This window comes from Scyliorhinus canicula, chromosome 18 (genome assembly GCF_902713615.1).
Source record: "Scyliorhinus canicula chromosome 18, sScyCan1.1, whole genome shotgun sequence".
Classification (NCBI taxonomy): domain Eukaryota; kingdom Metazoa; phylum Chordata; class Chondrichthyes; order Carcharhiniformes; family Scyliorhinidae; genus Scyliorhinus; species Scyliorhinus canicula.
The window spans coordinates 23,303,896-23,321,797 of record NC_052163.1 but is presented as its reverse complement, the minus strand read 5'-3'; the positions used below and the strand labels follow the sequence as shown (position 1 = coordinate 23,321,797).

The 17,902-nt window shown below is 45.7% G+C and overlaps 1 protein-coding gene across 4 annotated transcripts in view; it reads left to right on the top strand.

Annotated features, from left to right (window-relative positions):
- Positions 1-17,902, top strand: part of card14 (caspase recruitment domain family, member 14) — a 98,428-nt gene that overhangs the window by 43,131 nt on the left and 37,395 nt on the right. For all 4 annotated transcript variants that reach the window (XM_038777726.1, XM_038777727.1, XM_038777729.1 and 1 more), the window contains exons 6-10: positions 1,316-1,486; positions 3,829-3,948; positions 5,397-5,522; positions 11,114-11,266; positions 16,352-16,471. In XM_038777726.1, the coding sequence (XP_038633654.1) occupies positions 1,316-1,486; positions 3,829-3,948; positions 5,397-5,522; positions 11,114-11,266; positions 16,352-16,471 (690 nt within the window). The remainder of the gene's footprint in view (positions 1-1,315; positions 1,487-3,828; positions 3,949-5,396; positions 5,523-11,113; positions 11,267-16,351; positions 16,472-17,902) is intronic.

Here is a 17,902-nt window from a genome sequence, read left to right as displayed (position 1 = left end):
GTCATTTAGGAGTCTGGTAACAGCGGGGAAGAAGCTGTCGGCTGCTTCCCCAATCCAATGATTTAATGAATTGTAGACCTTAAACCCTGTTTGACATAAAACGGGCCCAAAACAGTAACAGGAAGTAAACTTTGGGTCACCGATGAACAAGAACCTAAATGCAAACTTTAAGAATCTTTAGTAGTTAATTTAAAAGAAAGTCAAAAATATGCTACTGTTAAATCAGTTTATAATTAAGAAACTTGTCCCACCTTACTCTTATTTTGAGGATTTAACCACAAACTTCACCTGTAATTCACAATGATTCACTGTCTCCAGCAAACAATGCTGAAAGCTGGATTAGAGGTACATATTTTAGACATTGATGTTTCATCATTAATCTCTCTTGCCCTTTAGAAAAAAAGAAAACACCTTGTGTATATACAATCTGTTATATCGGCCCTTAGAATTCATTGTAAAGTTACTTACAGTTCAAAAATAAAATGAAAGAATAATTTTATTCTGGTTTTAAGATTATACACAGAAGCATTTGGTTGATGAGGCTCCATTAATAAAACTCTGGGTGCAATTCAGCAGACAAATGATAAAGTCCACTTTTGGGCACATCTGGCGGGGTGAGTCTCAGCGGATGCAGCGGCAAGAAACACCCCACGATTCAACGCCATTTTGCCTTTTTTTTGGCCACGGGGAGTTTCTCCCTGCCGAGGGCTCATTTAGAGGGATTTCCTGCTGGCGAGCTGATCTGACCAGCAGGAACGGCTGTTCGCAAAACGGGATGCCATTTTGATCGGCAGCCCCGATATTTACCACTCCACTCCCATTCCTTTCAGGCCCGTTGTGCTGTTGAGTCCCGGGAGCCAGGTGAACCCGGCTTCCAGGTATGGTTCATTTAAATATACAGATCTGGATCCCGCCCAGCGAGAGTGAGATCCAGTTTGCGCAGGGTGGAGCAAGTCAGGTGACTTGTGATCGGCCTGGCGTACAGCCCAATTTGGAGCTCTTGCACAATTCTCTGTTGTGGCCGGCGCAGATCCAGGGTCACTGAATTGCAGCAGCCTCTGTCATTTGTGCTCTGCTGAAATAGCCTGCATCAAATCACTTGCCTAATTGAAGTATTATATTCATTGCGAAGGTAATAAGTCTGAATGACGTAGTCAAACCAGAAAGAAACATTGAGACTCACTGAATTAAATGAACTCCTTAATCGTTCGTGCCACATCGATAGAAATCTCTCCAATAGTATTCAGCTGGAAGGGACAGCTTGTTGAACGACCAAAAATGATTTCATGGCAATTGTGTGTGACTTAACTTAAAGGTGGATAATCTTACAATGGAGAACAAGAAATTGAAACTGGAATTTGATGTTGAGCGGAGAATGTCCTCTAAGCTGCGTGATGCATTCAAGCCTAAACAAGATGAACTTTTATATTTAAAAGAAGAAATTGATAAACTGAGATTAAGGATTCAGAAACAGCAATTGAACCCAGTAAGTACAATGCAATGTGCATATGAAGCTGTCCATCATCATCTTTCCCTCAAGCTCTCTTATTTAAGATAGAGATGAGGAGGAATTACTTCTATCAGAGGGTAGTGAACCTGGGTAATTCTTTCCCACAGTGGGATGGGTTGTTAAGTATGTTCAAGGCTGAGATAGACAGATTCCTAATCAGAAAGGGAGTCAAGAGTTATGGGGATAAGGTGGGAAAGTGGAGTTCAGGATTATCATATCAGGTCAGGTATGATCTCATTGAATGCTGGAGCAGACTCGATGGACTGAATGGTCCATTTCTGCTCCTACGTATTATGGTCTAATTACAGTCTTTCAATTTGAACTTCTGTAACATTCAGGTTCCCTCATTGCTCTCATCGCCTTCTGGAGTACAGTTAATTTCCAATTTTCCTGCCAATCCAAATATCAAGGTTTGATTTTTTATAATTGAGATTGGATAGCCATTATTTCAATCACCCCAGGTACAGGAAAGCATTTGCGAAAGAAGACTGAACAAATTTGCATTTATATAGAACCTTACATGACTTCAGAATGTCCCAGTATACGTCACAGCCATTGAAGTGCTTTTAAGGAGTAGGCACTGGTGTAACATAGGTCTGAATTTTCACTCCCATTTAGAGACGGGAAAATTGTCAAGCATTGGTAATGGGGCGAACCAAAGTCCCAAACAGAGTAGGCTTACCCGAGAAGCACAATGGCACCCAGGTTAGATAGGGGGCCTTAGCAGGGAGCGCGCAGCCGAGGCCGTGCATTGCCCCATTTTATGCACGAAGAAGCTCCGCTTGCTGGAACTCCTCAGTGTAGCGAATGATCGAGACGCCATTTAAAAATGGCGTCCCAATCGCTGGAGCCCCCAAAGTGACCCCCGACCACCTTCAAGTCCTATGGGAGGGTCCCTAGGCCTCCTACCCCAACATCCGCACAGGGCACCCGTGGCCCCATCGCCACAGTGCAAACAATGCCAGCTTGGCACTTTGGTAATGCCAACCTAGCACCCTGACAGTTCCCCCTCCAGGCTGGCAGTGCCACCTGGGCACCTTTGAAGTGCCAAGCTGGCACCCAGGTGACATTGCTATGCCAGGCTGGCAATGCCAGGGTGCCCAGGTGGCAACAGCAGTGCCAGGGTAATACTGTGCCCAAAGGGCACGCACCTGGGGCCTTCAGTCCCCTGGGAGACTCCCATGAGTGCTTTTCCATCTGGTGCCCGTTGTGGAGACCAGTACTGAATGGCACTTGCCAGAGTAGATAGATCCCAATGCCTCGAGTACCTTGGGAAACTACATATTAAAATGAGACTAGCTGTCTCGCTTTAGTAGTCAGATTTTCCAAAAAGTGATCCTCCCCACAATGGGCAGGGTTTACGTCACAATGTCTCACGAGATTGTGTTAGATCTTGCAATGTGTTGTGAGCCGGGTAGATCCCCAGAGCGGGGTCTCCTGCCTTCTAAATGGCACCCACACCGTGGTGAACTTCTTTTCAAGTGCAGCGTGACCATTCAATCGCGCCCTTTATAACCACTTAGAGCTGCCAATCAAACTGTGAACTTAAAGGCACCCCCACTATGATCATAATACATTATGAAATCAGTTATGCAGCTCAAATCATATAATGATGACCCTCAGGCTTATGTCAACAGATAGTGAAATAGCAAGCACCTTTTTAAAAATTGCAGCATGTTTTTTTAAAGGTCAGGATATTTAAATGTCTTGATAGCTTGACAGTTCCATTGACAGCTTGACCATTCTGATGGGTTTATCCATTTTTACTCGCATGTCTACTTTTGACACTTCCAAATGACACTTGACCTTTCCCAAAGGGCACCTTACCTCTCCCAAAGGTGTCCTTGGACCTATCCAAAAGGGTGCCCTACTTTACCAAAGAACTCCAGCAGTTTTAGATCTTCTCCTGAAAGGCTAAAGCATGTGTTGGATATCGCAATTATGAAAATTGTATTTGTTTGAAGGTAGCTGTGCTTTCACATGAGCTGCTGCCTCTGTTAACCACAGATGTGCTAACCACAGCCCGATCCAATTTCCCGCAGTCCCCCTACCGGTGAAAGTTATGTGTCCTAGTTTTGGGAGTGGGTCTTTCGGAATCAGGTAACTGCTGCAATTTTAGCTAAACCAGAGACGCTGTGCATCTGAATGAAATTTATACTGTAGCATCTGTCTTTGCAGCACTTGCTGTCATCTTTCCTATTACTAAACAAGTCTGTCATTCAGGGGGAATATAACAATGTACGGAATGTTTGTCAGAAAACTTCCAATTAATGCAGCTCACATAAAAATTGTGAAAATGTTCACATTTTTAAATACAGGTGACAATAGATATCTTGGAACAGGACCGTGTAGAAGCTCTGGAGGACAGGCAGGATCTGATGAAAGAGATGAATTCACTGCGGTTGGAGCTGGATCAGGCTGAGCGTCTGAGGAATGAGGTGAGCAAGCTAACATTAAGCTTTGCAGATGGGTTTAAAAGAGACATTGCAAAATTGGAAAGAGAAACAAGCACTTCTGACATTTAATCACAAACTAGCTCTTGCCCATCAGACACAAATCCTAATCCACCTTTTGAAATCAGAAATGAAAGACATCAACCTTCCCCCGGTGAGAATTGTCATGATATGTATATTGACTGGGATGTAAAGGGTTAACAAGTTAATGATAATGCATCTTACCACTAGAGGGAACCACAGAACAGTCATATATATCATGTGACTTTGGGGATTCTGGGATTAGGAGTTAAGAGTTAGGAGAGAGCTGGAAGATGGTCAGGCATAGAGAGCAGTTGTATACTTGAGAGTTCTGTAAGTTAACGATAGCATAGTTTTATATAATAACCTTCTACTTTAGGAATGTGAGCGAATCTGAGTTAGTAGCGTAATAAATTTATAGCTTTTTTCGTTAACAAAGCTTTGTATTCTTTATTCAACACTACGCATCTGAGCCATCCATGTAAAGCAGAATAGAGAATACAGCAAGAATGATGTGTGCAAGTGTTTTAGATCAGGCCGCGTCCAGGTACTGGCATGCAGCCTCCTCATTCCAGCCCAGCTTATCTTCACCGACTTTGAAGTTGCCCATCGCAGGCAAGCTTTAACCTCCAAGGTAATGGTCCTATCAGACCAGCCCTCTCTGGGCTGCCATTCGTTTTTGCCTTCTGGATTCAGGAAAGCGCACAGAAATTCTCTCTACCGCTGATGGGAGGCACCAACTGGTCACAAGAGTCCATCGTAATTTGTTTATAAAAAACACATTTCTATTCTATCCATGTAGGCCAGGAGGAGCATAGGTCTGCCAAGAGCCCTAAGGCATCCCGAGCCCAGACTTTGTCTCTCACTGTCATCACTGACATCGGCTGCCAAAGCCCTTACCCATCCCACACTTCTAAGCCAAGGACCAACCCCCTGAGTCCTCGGTGTCCCGAGGCTCCTAACCCGATTTCCATTCCCGCCCACCAGCATTAGGAAATTGGGCTGGGAATATTGCATGATTAGAAATCCCATTTTAAGTGGAAGATACTGAACAATGACAAAAATCAAAATATATTAAGGGAACTGGTTTGTCCGGTTAAACAGTAAATTTACCACCATAACTTGCATTTGTAAAATACCATTGACAATTTAAAAATGCCCAAGCCGCTTCACAAAGCTTTCACTGTGCGCACTTAATTGCTACCTACAGCATGACTATTTTCTTCATTAATACAGAACTAATCCACCTATGTTTTAGCAACCCAATACTCTGACGTGTGCATTGCTTTTATTGTTAAATTTAATCTGATCTTTATTCCTAAATCCAGCCTTTGTCTTTCCCTTCTCCCTGGACTGAGGTTCTCATGAGTTCCAAAACTTTCAAACTGTTGTACTTTCTTCTATCCTTCCAGTACCTGGATGAAAAGGAGAATATGCTGGTGGAATGTGCTACGCTGAAGATTGACTGTGATATGTACAAAGATAAAATTACCTCACTCCAGGCACAAGTCTTAGAACTGCAAAAAGAACGTGATGTGGTAACTAAATTATATCTTTACCTTCCCGTTACTGAAGGTGGTAACATTTGCAGATGTATTGGTGTCAACAGCTCTTCAATCCTACCGCCAAATAGCTATATTTCAAATATAGTTAGTCATGGTTTGGGTAAACATAATATGGTCTTCAGTCATGCACTTCCAGCAAGAATCGTAGAAGGTGCTTGGAAGCAAGAACCTCTGCCTTTTGTTTCTTTTATCTCCCCATTATCTGGGACATAGACACTATATTTAACATTCCTACTGCTGCCGTGACAGACATCGCCTACTTCACCATTGACCAAAGATAATTACTGAACCTTCCTGATCGGAATATCTCAATGCCGCGTGGTGCAATACACACTCACAATAAACTGTAAGAATGGCTGGATTAATGACCATTAAGGTCATCCTTATTTCACTGTTCTGGGCTGGTCATATATGATATAAATTATGCACAGCATTATTTTTTAATACACTTCAACCTTCCCGAGTACCTACTACTAACAGATGGAAGATAATTACCCTAGCCAAAGAAAGAACCATGGGCTAGATCAGTGTTTTTCAAACTTTATTTCCAAGGACCCATTTTTACCAACCGGCCAACCTTTGGGACCCACGCCTGCCGACCTTTGCAACCCACGCCGGCCGACCTCCGCGAGCCACGCCGGCCGACCTTCGCGACACACACCGTCCAACCTTCGCGTCTCACGCGGCCTGACCTTCGCGACGCACGCCAGCCGACATTCGCGACCCACCATTCCGGGGGGGGGGGGGGGGGGGGGGGGTCGTGACCTGTTTTCTGCCTCCCTTTAGGCAGGAAGATTACATTGAATTTTTAAAAAACCTTCTCCTGCGACTCCGATTGAGCAAATTCTGCGCATGCGCACCGATGAGCGGGCACGCATGTGCAGTGCGCCCGCAGTTTTTTTGGATAGTGGCGCTCGTCATTTTGAAGGCCACTCGCAGCCGGCATTGTTAAAAGCCGACTGCTGCGGCTGTTGCGTGCAGATTTGTGCGATCAGGAACTCCGCGACAGACGGCTCCGCGACCCCCGACACCCGCCCGCGACCCACCCATGGGTCGTGACCCTGACTTTGCTGTTGCTCGTTATGCTTTCCCTTAATTTGCTCTGTTTTAATTACCTTTGCTCAAGAGTCGCCAGGTATCTTTCTGATACCGCCACAAGGTTCAAAGCCGAATACTGCTCAATGACTCGATACACCAGTTAGTAAGTTTGAAATCAATGCACATTTATTTACACACACGGTCAATTATTACTCATGCACAAATTCTACTCACTAAACTACAACTACTACTGAAAGCCTATACTTGGCTTCGAGTGGCCCACTCAGTCAGAAGAACAATGGCCGTTGTCCGGTTCTGATACTGCTGGTTTCGAACTGGTATAGAATAGTAGCTAGGAGCGCCTATCTCGTAGCGTGCGTTGACCTTAGACTTACTTGGCTGGTGCTTGGCGGGCCTCTCGTCGCTGAGAGCCAAATGGCAAGGTGAAGATGGAGAAGGTAAGAGTTCTCAAGAGAGCGAACTGACCTTGGGGACTCTGTTTTATACCCCCAGGGGTTTCGCGCCCTTCGGGGCTGTCCTGGACTTGGTCCCAATTAATTGGACCATGTACCAATCGTTTGTATCGATTCTCTCCAATAACAGGGTCGTTCCCTGATCGTTGGGCGGGCTCTATGTAACCGTTGGCCTGCCTTTGTTTTAGCCTCCGCTGGCGCCGGGGATTCTGTCCTGGTACCGATTGTTTCAATGTTTCTTTTTGTCCCCTGAGATAGCTCATTACTATGCTAATGGCTAGTAGTTTCAGTTCTGTCTGGGTTCTGCAAGTTCCAATCCACAGGAACCTTGTGATGCACCATCAATTGCACGCGAGGCGAGTGATTTACCAATGTCAGGCTTTAATTAACTAGAACACAGCCTGGCGATCGTCTACAGTGGAAAAGGCCGATCGTCAGGCTTCTGAGCATTTATACCTCGTTGATAGAGGCGTGGTTAACTCAGCCTCTCGGCCAATCGGTCGAGAGGCACATGACCGACCAGGGCCAATGGTAAGCCGACGTTCTGGCCCAATGGCAGACGAGTATGCAGATCATATCATCACACCTTGCACCTGCTTGTTTTTCTAGTGCTGTCTATTTTTCCCTGCACTCTTTGCGAGTATTCATTTTGAAATCGGGACGTGGCCACTCAAGGTGGCTACATTGAAAATGCCTGGGCTAGATTCTCCAGTCAGAGACGCCAAAATCGTGTTCGACAGACAGCCGGAGAATCCAAGTTTACACCAGAATACGCCACGTATTGACGGCCTCTGGACATTACCTGAGGCCCCCACCCCGATGCTCCGCCCCGACCAGCCAAGTTCCCGATGGCGTGGGTCTCTCATGGTCTCATCCGGCGGGAACTCATGGGCAGCCACGGATCCAACAATTCTCCGGGGCGTATCGGCAGCTAGAGCCAGGTGCTGTACGCTGCCTTCCTGCTAGCCCCCAGCAAAATGGGGAATCGGTGGCCATTTCGCGCCAGTTTTCTGGTGTAAAACGCCACCGTTCCCACCCCGGCCTAGGGACATGGCCTCAGAATCGAAAAATCCAGCCCCATTTGACTAATTAGGCAAATAACGCTGCCAAAGTGCCAAGCTGGCATTTTTTGCATGTGCCTGATCAGGCCAAGGGTTGCCCGATATGGGTGTTGAGGGGATGCAGGAGGGGCTGGGGCCTCCCATAGTGCGTTCAGGCTGGAGGGGAGGCCGGGGCCTTGGAGGTTACAATGGGGAGTTCCGTATAGCCCACTGTACAAAACGGGGCTATGTGTGGCCTCGGCCGTGCATTCCCCGTTCAGGCCCCTTAAACTACGCGACTCACATTGAATAGCCATGTGTTTCCCGGCACTGTGAGCGATAGGAAGCACGCGCTCTCGAGGGGACTTTGTTCAATTTTGGGAAAATCATGCCCACTAAGTGAGAATCTCCCCAAACTCCAAAAAAATTACTACGTTTCGGAGAATCGCAGTGGGAATCACAATAGGAATTGCAATGGGAATCGCAATGGGAATTGCAATGGGAAACACAATGGGAAACACAATGGGAATCGCAATGGGAATCGCAATGGGAATTGCAATGGGAAACACAATGGGAAACACAATGGGAATCGCTATGTGAATTGCAATGGGAATTGCAATGGGAATTGCAATGGGAAACACAATGGGAAACACAATGGGAATTGCAATGGGAAACACAATGGGAATCGCAATGAGAATCGCAATGGGAAACACAATGGGAATTGCAATGGGAAACACAATGGGAATCGCAATTGGAATCGCAATGGGAATCGCTATGGGAATCGCAATGGGAATTGCAATGGAAAACACAATGGGAATTGCAATGGGAATTGCAATGGGAATTGCAATGGGAATCGCAATGGGAATCGCATGGGAAACACAATGGGAATTGCAATGGGAATCGCAATGGGAATCGCTATGGGAATCGCAATGGGAATTGCAATGGGAAACACAATGGGAATCGCAATGGGAATCGCAATGGGAATAGCAATGGGAAACACAATGGGAATTGCTGCGTGTTTCCCGGCACTCACAGGTGAATACGGGGCCTGAACAGGGATCGCATGGTCAAGGACACACATAGCCCCATTATGTACAGTGGGGGGGGCGCCACTCTCCAGAACTCCGCATTGTAGCAAGAGATCAGGCGCGATTTTTAAATGCCGTTCCGATCTCCGAGATCCCTGAAACAATCCCCAATCATCCCCCCAGCCCGAACGCCCTATGCGATAAAATGACTAAGCGTGCATTCCAACGGTTCACTGCCTTGCTCCAATATACAGATACGCCAAGTGATCCCGTCAATTGTGGACGGGGTTTACATCGCACCGTCTCACGAGATTGCGTTGGATCTCGTGAGGTAACCAAGTAGATCCCGGGAGTGGGGGTCTCCCGGCTTTCACCAGCCATGCTGCGCTGCGGCGAGCTGCTTTTCAGGCGCAGCATGGCCGTTGAATCACGCCCTTAGCCCTTAGTCACCCCCTTCATTTCAGATCATAGGTATGAAATAATGTCCTTCAGTTCATCGCTGGAAGTATAATTTGGCATTTTATTATTGAACTCCCAGGCCCTTGGACTCCAAGAACATTTATTATTGTAACAAGACAGTGGGCTCAATGGAATGGCCTCGTCACGCTCGACTCGGTGACGTGACAAGGCTGTTAAATCTCACGAGAGGACTCTCCTTCGAGATTTGCGGTGCTCCGAATGCCTTGTGAGATCTCATTAGATCTCATGAGACATCTGGATCTTGGCCTCGCTGGGTGAGATCCAGATGAACATATTTACGTCAGAGTCTCATTTACCTGGCAGCACGGTAGCATTGTGGATAGCACAATCGCTTCACAGCTCCAGGATCCCAGGTTCGATTCCAGCTTGGGTCACTGTCTGTGCGGAGTCTGCACATCCTCCCCGTGTGTGCGTGGGTTTCCTCCGGGTGCTCCGCTTTCCTCCCACAGTCCAAAGATGTGCAGGTTAGGTGGATTGGTCATGATAAATTGCCCTTAGTGTCCAAAATTGCCCTCAGTGTTGGGTGGGGTTACTGGGTTATGGGGATAGGGTGGAGGTGTTGACCTTGGGTAGGGTGCTCTTTCCAAGAGCTGGTGCAGACTCGATGGGCTGAATGGCCTCCTTTTGCACTGTAAATTCTATGTAAATATGTCGACCAGGCGTAACAGCACATGGGGGGTTCTCCCAGGACATTGGAGGTCTCTGGGTGGTCAGTGGTACCCTGGCACACCTGCTGACACCTGGGCATCTTGGCATTGGCAGGATGCCTGGGTGGCACTGCCAAGCTGGAAGGTAGACTGCCAGGTTGCCAGGCTGCCGGTGCGCAGGTGCCAGGTTGTCCATGCAGGTGTCATATCCGGGTGGGTTGCCCTGCCCTGAAAGAGGTGGGTTGAGGATATCCTAAGACCCCCTAAGTGGTAAGTGCAGGAAGTGAGGTAAGTGCAGGAAGTGAGGTAAGTGCAGGAAGTGAGGTAAGTGCAGGAAGTGAGGTAAGTGCAGCATCAGTGTGAGGTTCCCTACCGAGGCCAGAAAAAAAGACAGAGTCCGATTTGATAGCAGGGCCATTCTCAAGGCCCCGCTCTAAAACCTAAATGGGAATCTATTTTTTGCGCATTAAATTACACCCAATGAGGGGCAGCATGCGTTAGCACTGAGACTGCGGCGCTGAGGACCCGGGTTCGAATCCTGGCCCTGGGTCACTGTCTGTGTGGAGTTTTCACCCCCACAACCCAAAAATGTGCAGTTTAGGTGGATTGGCCACGCTAAATTGCCCCTTAATTGGAGAAAAAATTATTGGGTATTCTAAATTTAAAAACAAAAAAAGAAAATTACACACAGTAAACATAAGCACATTGTCACAATGGTAATATCACAGTTTAATGAAAAAGGTGATGCAACTATATGGTCCCTTGGTTAGCGCCATTTTTAGAGAAACCATAAGCTCTCTTATAGTAACAGGCAATGAGAGCGATGTGTAGAAAATACCTTTTCTTATTTTTCCACAGGCTTATGGAGCGAGGGATGAGGCCCAATTGCAAATTAGCAAAATGATCATGGACAAGGATTTATGTCGTCGACAAGTTATTGAACTACAGGACACATATCGTGAGTTGAATAAGGAAATCCTGCAGTTAAGGTCAAGCAGGGACAGACAGGAGGTAGGACTATTTTTCAGTCATTATTCTGAAGCAAGGGCTGGGATTTTCACTGTCACTTGTAGCGAAGTAAATGGAGGCCACACTTAATCTCTAAAATAGCATGACCTTCTAAAAACATGGTCTAATTTTCCTGACTTGCGTTCCCAGGTGTTGTGCAATTTATTGGCCACAAGAGTAAAGAAAAAGGGATGGAGAGCCGGGGTAACCTTCACTTTCATGTTGCCCTCACATTCCCTGGAATTCTAGGAAGTGCCTGGCCTAGAGCTCCAGTAGATGCAGGCTCTTTGGAGCCCTTTTAAGTGAGGTTACATGTTGCGGTTGGTGGGTTGGCACTTCAACACAGTGGTGTTGTGCCTATAACCATAAATACCACAAAGATCCAGAGCAAGATAACTGTGGTGATATGGCTGTGCACAGTGCTGTATCTAGTTAGCAATGCAATCTCTATCACGTGACTTGAGATACCTGCGAGTTGGTAGTAAGATGTATGTGAGGAAAGTCGCACTAGGAACAGCTCCAGGAGAATTCATGTATTCGTTACTGTCTATATCACAATTTGTTAGTTATCTTTCCACCTGTTAATAGTGTTAATAAATCACCTTACTAGTCCAAGAACTAGATGTTCTGTGTCCATCTGTACTACAGCCATAACATGGAACATAACATGGTACCAAGAGCGTTGAACAATTAAAGGTAACAATGGAGAAGACGTGGCGAAGCAGGCCGAAGGAAGAGAAACAAAAATTATTCTGCCTACCTGGTAAACTACGGGCAACTGAAACTCGACAGAAGGGAAGACTGTGAAGTTAGAGATGGACGGTTTGAAGCTACCCCACCAGCTTCAAGTCACCGGTAACAGAGATTAAAATTGCTGCGTTTTTACGCAACAATTTAGGCTCTATGTTGCCACTCTTGGCCTGCATGCACAGCCTGACGAGAGGCGCATTGCATTGCTGCTCACGGTAGCAGGTCCTTGAGCAATAGAGATTTACAATACTTCCGCGTTTAACAGCGAAGAAGAAAGCAGGAGCTTCAAGGAAATAATAAAGTACTTTGAGCACTGCTCTTCGAAGAAAAATGAAACGTTTGAATGTTATATATTTCATATGCATACCCAAAAACCTGGCGAATCTTTGGATAGTTTTTTAACTGACTTGCGATTGAAGGCACAGTTGTGCAACTTTAGTACTTTAAAATCAGATTGTGTTCGGGATATCGAATGACAAGGTACGTGATAGGTTAAGGGAAGAACTGCAACTAGAAAATGCTATCAAGATATGCCATGCTATGTGAGCTAGCTGTGCAGCAGATTAGCGTGCTCAACCTAAAACATTTTGGTGCCAAACTGGAAGAAGGTGCCAGTGCCATCAGCACTGTGACGCAGTCAAATAAGAAATGTGGTCTCAATGCAGGCAGCCATTTTAAGTGGCCGACCGCATCCGCCATCTTATGCCAGCGATATAACAATTGACATGGGCCAGGGCAATGTCCAGCATTTGGGAAATTGTGTTCCAAATCATTTTGCGAAGCAATGTTTCTCGCATTCTGCCGTAGACCGAACAGGAACAGTCAACGCAATTGATGAGATGTCCATTCAAGACCTATTTTTTATTGACCTGATTTTGTCTAAGATCATGGCGACGCCAAAAATGCAGAGCAAAGAAGTCCTATTGACCAGTCACGGCAATAGTGTTGGTGATGCTGAAACCATCGAAGACAGATGGATGATTCCAGTGATACTGAATGTCACAATGACAAATGCAAGCTCGACATGGGAGCCTTCTTAGTTTGTCTAATTTGAACAGGCTGTGAGTTAAACCAAAAGTCCTCAATCAAACCAGACTACTGAAAGACTACAAAGGGCATGAGATTGAGACGCTGGGAGCATGTGAACTTGAAGGGTACACAATAAACATACCATTTTCCATTGTGGACATGGAGCACGAGTCCATCATAGGAGTGGATGCGTGTGAAACACTGAGCCTAGTTGTGCAGCTGTATATTCCAGACAGCTCAGCAACAGAGGATCATTGTGACTCGCAATGAGATATAATGGTGCAGTTATCCGATGAGATACAAACGAAAGTTAAAGTGGAGGAAGATAAACCAGATGAAGAGATGGAGGATCCAAAGGGAACTCCATAAGTTTGGTTAACAGTCTAAAAAATGCAAATACACTCAGCGATATGATACAAGAACATGACGACCCTATATTAAAGCATCTACAAAAGCCTGAACAGGCAATGAGCTTCACTCTGGAGTTTAAGTTTGAGCCGAATGAGTATTTCACAAATGAGATCATCACAAAAGCGTGCCAGCTGGAGTCATGTACTGATGAGTTAGATTTTTAATTTTTTGATGAACCAGAAATCACGGGATGCACAAGGTGTCAAAACGACTGGACGAAAGGAAAAAGTCACACTGAAAACCATTAAAACGAAGCAGAAGCATAAGGGTCGGGGTACTGATAAAACAGGGATGAAAACTGTACCAAATGACTCTTTCTTCAACTTTTTCAGTCCTCCTGAAGTTCCAGAGTACAGAGTGCTGGACGAAGGTTCTGCAGCAAGACTCGCTGCTGACTTTAAAATTGGTCACTTCTTGCGCGAACACATAATTCCACGTGCAATGTCGTACACTACAGGAGAAGCCGCTGCAGATGATTATGACTCCAATGATGAGTACTATGAATATAATTATGATGACCGTGATTACGATGAGGTAAGTGGAGACTCATGATGAGCTAAACAGGAAGTCTATGAAACGCTATTCAGGTGGTTTGGCCGGAGTAACGAGGTGATCACAAGGGGCGCCCAGTCTGCGCAGAACAACCATATGTGTGAAAGTTCTAAGATGGCGTATGCAGAGGCTGAAAGTGAGATTGCAGTAACAGACACATCAGATGGAAGCAACTCAACTGCAAACAGACTGATAACTGCAGAAATAATCCCATCCTAGAGAAACTGGCTCCAAAGGCTTATGGTGAATCATCTCATGCCAACAAAATGGTTCCTGCAGCAGACTCCCCAACACTCGAGGCCACTCCACCAAAAGATGTACTAGAAGAACAGATGGATACATCTGCGTGCAGTTCGACAGCGAAGGACGAAGCATCTATTGTCATATCAGATGAGGACGAGCCACTAATTGGGGCTCAAACACAAAACAAAGGAACAACGCCCAATGATGGGGGCATTGATCCAGTCACTACACCGCAGTGCAAGGGTTTGCAGATTGTTCCTGAAGTTGCAGATTTGACTGCAACTGCCCAATCATCCTGAAGTATGCTGACACTGGATGTTTCACCGGCTGGTCCAGTTCATCTTCTGGTCAATGAGTAACCCTCAGGATGTTGATAGTGGGGGATTCAGCGATGGCAATGTCATTGAATGTCAAGGGGTGATGGTTAGATTCTCTCTTGTTGAAGATGGTCATTACCTGACATTTATGTGGCATGAATGCTACTTGTCAGCCAGAGCCTGGATATTGTCCATGTCTTGCTGCATTTGGAGATGGATTGCCTCAGAATGTGAATGGTGCTGAACATTGTGCAATCATCAGAGAACATCCCTAATTCTGACCATATGATGGTCATATGGTCATGTGACTATCGGACCATAGTGGGGCAGGGCAGGGTGGGGCAGGTGGGAGGATGTGGTATTCATAAGCAGTGTAGAGAAGTGAGTCAGGTCACATTGGTGGAGTTTGGGTCGGGTTTATAAGAATTATTTTTATTATTGTCACAAGTAGGCTTACATTAACACTGCAATGAAGTTACTGTGAAAATCCCCTAGTCGCCACACCCGACACCTGTTCGGGTACACAGAGGGAGACTTCAGAATGTCCAATTCACCTAACAGCACGTCTTTTGGGACTTGTGGGAGGAAACCAGAGCACCCGGCGGAACTCACGCAGACACAGGGAGAACATGCAGACTCTGCACAGACAGTGACCCAAACGGGAATCAAACCTGGGACCCTGGCTAACCACTGTGCTGCCAGAGGGTGGTGTTTGAGGGAGGTGGTCCATATTGAAGAAGATTAGGGTGTCCCTTGAGAGGTTGGGAGTGTGCGGGTGTCCTGTTGGTCGGTTGATCTGGTTCTTTACAATAGTTACCCAGAAGTTAGCAGATAGTTTTCTGAGTAAATTTAGTGCAAACCTCTGGGAACCATATGAAGTTGGTGATTTAAATCACATTTTAGGATGGTTCAAAGTGCAGGGCTATTGCCTAGGGGATGTTGGCACTTCTGGGCAATTGCCATGCAAATGCCTACCTGTGACATTTTGAGAGGGATTCCCCAGTGTACATTTGGGGTACCTCTGAATTCTGATGCTGGGGAGCTCTGAGGTTAGGCCCCCATGTCTCTGGAGTGCAGATTGAACCTATGACCTCTTGTCACAAGTTAGAGCGCTACCACTGAGCCAAGACTGAAACCTGAAATAAACCTCTCCTGCATGAGCCTGGACAAATGCCTCGCGACATGTTGTCTTGCACATTATTGTCATGCTGATGATGTTGAGTTGTGTTGGTCATGTAGATCGACATTTCTCCTCCTGAGACCTTGAAAAATAGGTCGTTTTTGTAAATCAATCGTACACCTTGCAATAAATAACAATGATCCTGAAATCCAGCATGACAATATTGCAAGATGCAGCCAGCCTGATGCAGGCTTCTGAAGCCTACCTTTAACATGCCAATGATGCACTCAATTATCATTGTGATGGCTGAATAAACCTCATTAGAAATGAAGGACACTTAAGGCAGTACGGTGGCTTAGTGGTTAGCATTGCTGCCTCACGGTGCCGAGATCCCAGGTTCGCTCTGGATCCAGGTTCGTGTGGAGGTTGCACATTCTCCCCGTGTCTGCGTGGGTCTCACCCCCACAACCCAAAGATGTGCAGGGCAGGTGGATTGGCCATGCTAAATTGTCCCTAAATTGGAAAAAATGAACTCTAAATTTTAAAAAATGAAATGAAGGACGCTCATGATGAAACTAATTGTTTTCGCAAGTTTGTTGTTTACTTTATTATAACAGAAAAGCTGAACATAGTTGCTTCAATTTTCCTTCCTTTATTCCTTAACAGAAAGTAACAAATAATAAAACCCCACCACGTGAGAAGCCCAAACTGAAGCGTCTGCAAGCAGTGAATCCACGAACCATCAGCTGTGACAGTGATGACAGCAGCTGCAGCAGCCAGGGTGATGTATGTGACCAAATCTTTCATATAGTTTCCACTTGGAATAACTGTTCAAAGAGGGAGACTGTGTTGTGTTGCCATTCCGAAGAGGTGCTGCAGGCTAACCTGGAAATTGTAAAAATCCGCAGTGAAAACCAGTCCGAATATGAGATAAATGCACAGAATTCATAGCGCAGAAACTTGTAAATTGGCCGAACTGGTCTCCACCAGTTGAGCCTCCTCCCACCAATGTCACCTAATCCTATCAACGTATCCTTCTATTCCTCTCTTCCATCTGCTCATCGTGCACCCAGGCTTGTCCCCTTAATGAACAAGTCATTAATGAGATTGCAGGAATTGTCAGATTGCTATTTTGTGGGTGGGTCGCCGATTGCCAAAAATGTACTTTTTCTGTTTCTCTCCTTGAATCTTTTCAAAATATTATTGTGTGCAACATGTCAGTTTCATTACATCACATTGTACAAAATTTAACTCAGTTATAAATATAGGCAGGTAGGGCGGCGCAGTGGTTAGCACTGTTGCCTATGGCGCTGAAGACCCACGTTCTATCCCAGCCCCGGGTCACTGTCCGTGTGGAGTTTGCACACTCTCCCCGTGTCTGCGTGGGTCTCACCCCCACAACCCAAAGATGGGGCTTTTCACAGTAACTTCAATGAAGTCTACTTGTGACAATAAGCGATTATTATTATTATTATGTGCAGGGTGGGTGGATTGGCCACGGTAAATTGCCCCTTAATTGGAAAGAAAATTGGGTGCTCTAAATTTAAAATAAATAAATAAATATAGGCAGGCATATATCTACCGGCAAATATGGGAATATAGATATGAATGTATATACCCATATTTACATATATCGTGTGATATGTCATTGAGTCAAACAGATAATGAAGGTGAAGATTCAACTCTCTCTCTGTGATGAGTTAGTTGACTTCACCGAGGTCAGTCATGTTGAACTATAGCTGGCTTCAATAAGTTAAGGAGAGAAACATTAGCTTGGGTTCTGCTCCTATTTGCTGTCAGATGTCTTGGGGTGAGAAAGTGCACATCTGTGGGCATGATATCGGGGTCATGGTGTATAGAAATTACACAATTACTACAGAACAGGGTCAATGAAACAGCTGGCCAGTTTCTCATCTTCAAATGTAACACTTGTATCTACAAACATATCTTGCATGGTAGCACAATAGTTAGCACTGTTGCTTCACAGCTCCAGGGTCCCAGGATCGATTCCCGGCTTGGGTCACTGTCTGTGCGGAGTCTCCACGTTCTACCCGTGTCTGCGTGCGTTTCCTCCGGTCGCTCCGGTTTCCTCCCACAAGTCCCAAAAGATGTGCTTTAAGGTGAATTGGACATTCTGAATTCTCCCTCTGCGTACCCGAACAGGTGCCGGAATGTGGTGACTAGGGGCTTTTCACAGTAACTTCGCTGCAGTGTTAA